Source organism: Numida meleagris, chromosome 5 (assembly GCF_002078875.1).
Source record: "Numida meleagris isolate 19003 breed g44 Domestic line chromosome 5, NumMel1.0, whole genome shotgun sequence".
Lineage (NCBI taxonomy): Eukaryota > Metazoa > Chordata > Aves > Galliformes > Numididae > Numida > Numida meleagris.
The window spans coordinates 47679744-47687770 of NC_034413.1; the positions used below are offsets into that span (position 1 = coordinate 47679744).

General features: G+C 42.0%; 1 protein-coding gene across 1 annotated transcript; it reads right to left on the reverse strand.

The window, feature by feature from the left end:
• C5H2orf80 (chromosome 5 C2orf80 homolog) lies at positions 1254 to 8027 on the reverse strand. The gene is made up of 4 exons (XM_021399934.1): positions 7995 to 8027; positions 6699 to 6896; positions 2899 to 2977; positions 1254 to 2042 (listed from the first exon to the last, which is right to left on the reverse strand). Exons 1-4 carry the CDS (start codon positions 8025 to 8027, stop codon positions 1915 to 1917), a joined length of 438 nt encoding a protein of 145 aa, XP_021255609.1. The 3' UTR covers positions 1254 to 1914.

The following is an 8027-nucleotide window of genomic DNA, read 5'->3' on the forward strand; positions in this document are numbered from 1 at the left end:
CCTGCCTTTATTCTACTATTCACATGCTCAGTAGCATTATCACCCCAGCAGTGCCCCCCTTCCCTCTTGTAATGACCTCATTTCAAAGCAGTTTCTCTCTGGTTTGGCTTTCATGGGATCAGACTAATGCTGTTGGAGTTGGGATGAATTTTGCACAAGTCCTGGCACTAGTTGCTGCCTATTGCTCTACTTGAACTTGTTTGCAAGGAGAAGAGAAGTCTTTCTTCAGAGATTGATGGATGCCTTGAGCACCAGGGATGAGCTTGTGCTGAGTCTAACAGGGCAGGCCTGTCCCAGCAGTGAATGTAGGCTGTGGAGAGATATGAGCTATTAAATGGGGTTTGACAGTGTGTTCCAGCAATCCCACTTCCTGCAGGATGAACTAACCAGTCAAAACAGCTGATGGTGCAGAAATTCATGGCTAAAGACTTGCTGGCTTCTTGTGTTGGGGAAGATTGTATTGCTGATGATCTGAAGTCCCTTCTAGCCCTCTCATCCAAATCTCTCAGGCCTTGAATTTTTGCTCACATGGTTTGAAGAGGAACTGAAGAGAGGTGTGGTACGGTTAAGAAGCCCCATCAACGTCAGCACAAAGACTCTCAGTTAGCTTGTAACTTCTGCATGTACCAAGCTATGTTTAGGTCTTTATCTATAAACAGTTCAAAATAGAGAGGAATGGTGTGTACAGCAACTGCTTTTTACTTTGGACTGATCTTAGAAGAAAATTTGTGATATGCTGTTTTTTGATTGTCTTTTAAAGGAAAAACTGTGCATCTGAGTTGAAAGCAAGCTTCAAGTCTGAGAACTCTGAAAAGACCCTTCTGATCTTTGATTAAGCTAAACAACTGCTAGGTTTTCTTGTGCGGTACTGTCTTCTGGCATCTCCATAAACTGAATGCCTGAGGATCAGCAGGCATAAGAACAAAAAAATTTGATTTACAAGTTTCCCTTTTTTTTTCCTTTGGCATTCTCTTCCAACCCAAGCCATTCTATGATGGTGATTTCTGCATTAGGGTACAGGACCATCTCCAAGCCCTAGGTTAGTGCAGCTATACATTATGCGACCTTTCTTTGGATGGATGGCTGTCTCCTGGCTAGAAGCAGCTGAGAATCTTTAATTCTGTCATTTTTGTGTGTAAAAGTTCTTACAGAGTCTCTCTACCCTGTGGTGAGTATTAAATGCAACTCTCAGCAGTGAATGCTTCTACTGCTTCATGGAGCCCTGAAATCTGTGTTCTCAGACTTCCAGCCAAACGAAGAAAGGGATGTAAAGATGAATGATGTGACCCAACTTATATTCCAAGGAGAATTTCATGCAAGGGTGAAGGTTGTGACAGTCTATCAGGGGAAGGTATTTGTTTCTTGGTTTGTATAGCACGGATGCAGCTAAGCCAAACCACTACAGACCTACAAATGGAGAATACAGGACAGTTATGTTTCTGTCTTTGTGGGTTTTTTTTTACTGCTGAATTCTTTAAGGAAAATAAGAAAGCAGGATGGTTAAATGGAACAGCTGAAGAAAGTAGTTATCCTAACAGGCATGTCACATGCAGGGATGTTCATTCCTGTCCAACTCTGGATCATGGGTAGGAGCTGCACAGCACTGAAGGCAAGGGAAAATGTGTAATACCTGCCTCTGGAGTGCTGCATGCTCTTTCTGTCTCTGTAAAAATAGCGTGGTGGATTGAGAAGCAGTAGGGATACGCTGAGAAAATGTAAGCTCCCAAAACATTATCAGAGAAGCAGAAGAGTGGAAGCAAAGGGAAGAGAAGGGATTTAAAGTGTTGGGTTCAAGATATGAGGTGTGGGATGGCAGGAATGACTACCAAGATTTAAAAAAAAAAAAAAAAAAAGCAACACCCTCCTCAAGTCACAAATGTGTTACCAAAGCCAAGCTAGAAGACACGAGCTAGTTCACATACAACTAAGTGAGGTACATGAAGCATGGGTCTTTGTTAAGTATTTGCTTCCTTTGCATTCTTTGCTTTCAAATATGGTCCAGGCTTCGCTGGGGGGACTCCTTGTTTTGCTTCTGTAGCTTCCTGTAGGATATGAATGGTAATAAGTGAAACCACAGCATGCAGGGCTGAATCCATTATGAGAAATGAGGACTGCATGGCAGATCAACTTCCCTCATGCAGTGTGATGTGTAGCGCACACTGAACTTAGGGCTGTGGGGGAGCCGCCATATTCTACTCTGTTAAATCCAGCCCTACTGTTTGCTAGAACAAATGTTTTCTCAGCTCTCTTGCTCAGTGGGTTTGGAACAAACAATATGCTTTGGTAAATGATTTACTAATAGAAACATAAAGCGTTGATTCTTTGATTTGCTGCTCTTCTTTAGTACTTGATGCCCTGGGAAAAAGAGACTTCCTTCATCTTGGTCTTACAGGGTGGTTTACAGACCTATTCTATGCAATCAGTTGTGATACATGGTTGGAGATGAGGGGTTCCCCTTCAAATTCCTTAATGCTCCTCGAGTTTCTCCCACTTCTGTTGTATCAGAAGAAGCAGTAAGGAGAGGGGATGGCTCTTTCACTGGCCAGTAGCATAACTGACCTTTACAAAAGTACTAGTATTAGTCCAAGCTTAAGAACAAACAAGTGTTTGTCAGACATGAAGGCTTGTCCTACAATCTTACTGTTTATCTTGACATAAAGGAAGTACTTCTCTTGCAATTGTCATGGACTTTGGGAGCCTGAGCTAGATACTATTTCTAGGATGCAATGGGAAAATACCTGTATCCTCCTCCACTCCCAAAATAATAGGCATAGACTGAGGTTTACTCTTCCCTTTCTGTGTGCAGGTGTGGGAGCTCAGCAGGCTATAACTTGGTGGCACTGCTGCCCCATGCCCCCCCTGCCTGTCCCTGGGGGAGTCAGGGTGAAATATGCTCACTCAGCTTCCGGGTGTACTCTGCAGCTTTGGGGGCAGTCAGCATGGCAAATGGATGCAGGGAGAGCTTGAAAGGCTGAATCTAGTGGTCCTGGAAGGACAACAATTCATAGATTAGTATGTCTACAGAAACTCTGTGCCAAGCCAAATAGGTGTACTATTTTGTGTGGTCAGCTGAAAAAGTAACGGCTTCAGAGACCTCATAGACAAACAAGGACTGTTTTCCTGGTAGTTTCTGCTCTGACTGATTGGCATACCCAGCTTCTTGCACAGACAGCTTGCTTGCACAAGCAGTAGCCAAACTGATGCAGTTTATAGCCCTTTATGTGCTATGAGAGCATGGAGGTCATGGTCTAGCATATCATCCTGGCAGGCAGCATGCAGCTGCTCAGCTATTCACATGGCAGCCGCTGAAATGTCTGGACAGTGGGATAAGAAACTCCAAGAAGTGTCAGGCAGTTGTTAGAGCTATTATTACATCTTCTTCAGGCTAGGATGTCCATGCTCATGAATCAGAAGTCTTCTGGATCCTAAATCCCACTAGGACATGACCTAAGCTCCCAAAGTATCTATTTATCTTAGTAAAGCTGATGCTTATCTTCAAGGAGGTCTAAATCAAGGCTTTAGAAATGATGAGGAGTAATAGGAGCCCCCATTACTTTGTTTTGATGGGAAAGGTGGGGTGTGTGGGGAGGAGATAATCTGAGATGCTGAGGAGTGGAATTTTGAGACTGGCTGGATTCCAATTCTTTGACTCTTGGACTCAAAGATGTATGAGTTGTCTTCCAATAATTACTGCTTATGAAAACAGATTTAGTAATTTAAACTGATTAGGGCTCTGGGAGAGGATCTACCCTTAGTCTCCAAATTCAGCAAAGCATTTTGGTTCCTTTCACAGATGGGAAATGAGCTTAAGCCCATGCTTGAAATTAAGCAGTATTTTTAGCTGAACTATGAACAGATCTAGAGATCCCAGTAACCATGGCTTATTTTCACCTTCAGGAAACTTTGTAACTTTGATACCTCCCGACCCTTAAGGAAGTATCCCTGAGTCCACTAGAGACAGGATTTGGGCAAGTCCACAGCATCATGAGATAAACAGAAGTTTCTGTTCTGTTTCTGTTCTTTGTCTCTGTATAACAGCAGAACATAAATGGATTGGGAGAGGGGAGGACAAGGGAACTCCAAAGGGGAAACAGTGTAAGTAGCTGGAGAACATGCAAGAAAACATCCTCTGCAGTATTTAGTGTGCACTCAGAAGGGTGTCTTCTCAAAGTACCCTGGACTGGAAATTCCTAGAGAAAAAGATCCCTGCCCTTGGTAAGACAGCAAAAATATGCACACAAAAAGGATGGAAAGCTGATTCACCTGCTTATGCCAGGAGGTGAGGGGAAGGAAGGCTGGTAAAATGTCCCTGAGTGGCATCTAGTGGCGCTTCTAGTTCTTGCTGTGAGAAAATTAAACAAAGAAAGGTTATGGCCAAGGCTGTTTTGATGCATGTAATTGTGAGTTGGAATCCTTTCTGGATGTCAGGTAGCAGTCCATCATTAACATTAATGCCAAGCATGTCAAGTATTTTAAGTACCAGAAATGCTGTGAATTCCACGTGGGTCATATATTGTAGTCTGATAATAATTCCACAGCAATTTTTAAATGTTTATTGCAAAACATTAATGAACTCTGTCACTAAAGATGGAACTTATGTATTGCAGCAGAAATGCTCTTTTCTTAAATAACAGGGCCATGCAGAATGTTTTGTGACTTGAGTCATGGATTAAAGATTATAATACCTACAATATATTTTTATGTGGCAAATACATATGACTAAAGATTTGTAGTTAGAGAGGCTTCCTCTGAGCACAGGCAAGGCCCTTGTGAAGCTGGCTATGTCTTCTTGGAACCGTGTGGGTTCACTGAATACTTTTTTTATGGTATCCATCTGATTGCTCAGTTACATTTGTTTGCTGTATCTGGTTTTTGCATGCACCAAATACAGCTTCTTTTTCTGGTAGGCTTGGGATAATTTTCAGCAGGGGTTCAACAGAGGAACAGGACAGCAGAGCCAAACAAGCTACTTCTGCCATTTTAAGAACAAAACCATCTCTCTGAAGGCCAGCTACTGAAGACAAAGAGCTCTTATGTGTCTGTGCATGCCATACATTGGCACTTTGTTCACCTATGTTGGCTAAGTCCCACACTACTGTGCAGGCTAGAAAGGAACCATGAAGTTTGTGGTCAGCTGGGCATTTAAGATAGAAAGAGGCATGCCAGTAAAAAGCTTTCATAAGCCTCTAAGCCCAGAAGCACGTTATTTAAATGTTCTAACATGCAACAGGTGACTCATTAAAATAAGAGTGCATGGATTCTAGAAGTATGCTAGAGGTTTCTGATGCCAGTGGTAACGTAATGAGGAAAGCATCAAGTGATCAAATTCTAGAGGTCTAAGTATAGTAGACGTATTTCTTCCTCTTCCTAGTTCAACTTCCCTTGTTTTTTTCACAATTACATTTTCTGTTACAGTTCCTTCTGTGAAGTAATGAGTGGTGCAGGAGATTGAGTTTGTGTGTGAATGATTTGCATTTACTACTTCTGACTTCTCAGCTGGTCCTCTGTGCTTCTGTCCTAAAGAAGCCAGTAGTCCCACACTAATGGTGAGAAGTTTTCACTCAGAGCCCTACAAGAGATGCTGAAAAAAGCAGCAAATCACTCACATCTGCAGAGCTCTGCTGGTGTGCTGCTGAAGGCCCTATGTGGTAAATCTTAAAGATCTCTTCAGTAGGAATCTGTTCTGTGAAGGCATGTAAAGAGAGGCGTTTAGCTCTCAGCAGCAGACTTTGAAGTGAATGCATGAATTCCATTTAATATCCCCTTCCTTTGATTTCTAAAACAACTTTCATCTGAACTCTAGTGCTGTTTCGTTTTGCTAATGCAAATCTATTGAGATCTGGTCCTACAATTTGCTCACCGTTTTGCATTTGAGTGAAACAGGACACATAACCTATATAAATGCATAGGTCCACCTACTAAAATTGCCTGTTTAGCTTTCTAGGTGAGACTAAATGGCTACCTAGTAAAAATAAGTTAGATTTGTAGCATCTTTGCTGCCTGTGTACTGTGCTGTCTATGAACAAAGACATTTGGGGTACAGAAACTGTTTCTATACAAGTACCATGCTTAGCAAAATCTTTTATCTTCCTTGTTTTCTTACCATTAGCATTCCAGTATATGAAGATAATATCTGGGCCTGATTTACTGCTGCTTGTATTCTATTTTCACACTGGTGTAAGCCACTGCAACACCAGGATCTTAGCTTTGCCAGACTTAGATTACCTCTCTTGTCAGCACAGTCTGAGCATCCAAGTCACTTAGTGACAGCAATGCAGTGCTGAAGGCTAAGTTGTAGTGGATCTGGAAAGACAGAAGTACTTCATGTGCTTTGTGCTATGTTTAGCTGAGAGAAAGACTTCCACAGGAAAATAAAAACATCATCAGGAAGACTTTTGTGGCTGATCTGGAAAATGTTATGCACACGCATATTAGTTTGTGCAAAATTCCCTTTGGGTAATTGACCTCAACTTTTTCAAATGTCCCTTGTGGATGAGCTTTGTCTTGCTGAAAAATAAGTAAAAACTGAATTATCTGAGATACATTACAGTTGGATGCTGTTCACAGCCAATCTCTTTAGATGCTTATCTCTGTTTTTTTTTTTTTTTTTAGTGATCGCTGTAGGAAAAGGTTATTTAGCTGTACTAAACTGACATCCATCAGAGTCCTCAGTAGCTCTGCAATTAAAGAGGATAGGAAGTAGGAAGTCTGGTCATTACCATGCCATTTAGAAAGGTGGGCTGCCTTTGTCCTTTTGGATCAAATTCATTTTCTTGTACTCTGATACCAACGTGATCTCCCCTTAAAGCACGAAAACAGCTTTGAGTTACAGCTGGTTCTAAGCAGTCCAGTGCCTGAGCAATGTAAGCAACACCAAAGCTAGAGCAAGGCCAGGGCTAAATGTGCTGTGACTCAAGGCTGGGAATCTGCTGGAGATTTTCTTCCAGACCCTTCCTAATTTGGAAAGCTGTTAATTTTATGCACCTCTGCTTCTAATCTTAGCTTCTTTCTAACCACAATGCTGTCTTAACAAAAGGCCCTAAAATATAGGAAGAAATATAAATGTGAATCAAGTATTAAAAGTCGGGAGACTCTCAAATGGAGTTCACTGTTCAGACAAAACATTAAAGAGATGCTTCACTGCTGCTTGCACTCCATTTTCACATTGGTGTAAGCTACTGCAACACCAGAATCTTAGCTTTGCAAGACTCATGTTATCTCTCTTGTCAGCAGAGTCTGAGCATCCAAGTCACTTAGCCACAACAAAGTGTGGCTGTTTTCTCACTTACACAGGACATAATTCAGCAACCTAAATTCAGACTGAGTGCTGCTATCCATGCAGGGAGTCCTAGGAAAGATGGGTATGGTACTTCTATGAAATAGAGGGGATGCTGCTTAGATCCCCTAGGAGTTATCTGCTGGACACCCCTTAATCAAAGAGTGTGAGACCTAGCTGTATGAACTAGGAGACCCTTACAGACAGAAGCTGCACTGACTGTATTGTGCAAAACAGGGGAGGAGCTCTGCAACTCCCTGCTCACTTTCACGGATGCAGAGCACGTTCTAGGCTGGAACATCTCTGTCACATATGCATTCAGGACATCTCACACTGCAGACTGCGCGCATAAGCTATACAAGAAAATGAAATGCATCTTGAAGGAAGTCTGTGCTTTTCAACAAAAGAGGAGGAAGGATTTACAGCTGTTTTTGAGTTAGGTACTACAATTCATTACAATGAAAATAAGTCTAACTCAAATGCAGTGAGTGAAGTAGTGGGTAGTAACAACTTACAAGAGTTTTTCAGTCTCTTTCTTTAGGTGGTTTCTTTCCATGGCTGGAGATACTCTGGCTATCACTGTAATGTAAGTGTCTCAGTGAGATCTAGGAGAGAAAAATTGCATCCTGCCAAGTATCTTTGTCAGCAAGCAAACCAGGAAATCCCAACACAACCTACTGAATTTCACTATTGTCCTTCCAATAGATGCAGCGCATACCTTGCAGAGGATGAATGACAGTAGCCAGTGCAT

Excerpts from the sequence above, each read along its gene's own strand:
- C5H2orf80 (XM_021399934.1), bottom strand. The coding sequence starts at position 8,027 with ATGCACTGGCTACTGTCATTCATCCTCTGCAAG. Across the intron at positions 2,978-6,698 it reads TAATGACCAGACTTCCTACT|ATTCAGCCTTTCAAGCTCTC; the intron begins TCCTATCCTCTT and ends CAGGACCACTAG. Across the intron at positions 2,043-2,898 it reads AGAGTACACCCGGAAGCTGA|GAAGCTACAGAAGCAAAACA; the intron begins GTGAGCATATTT and ends CATATCCTACAG.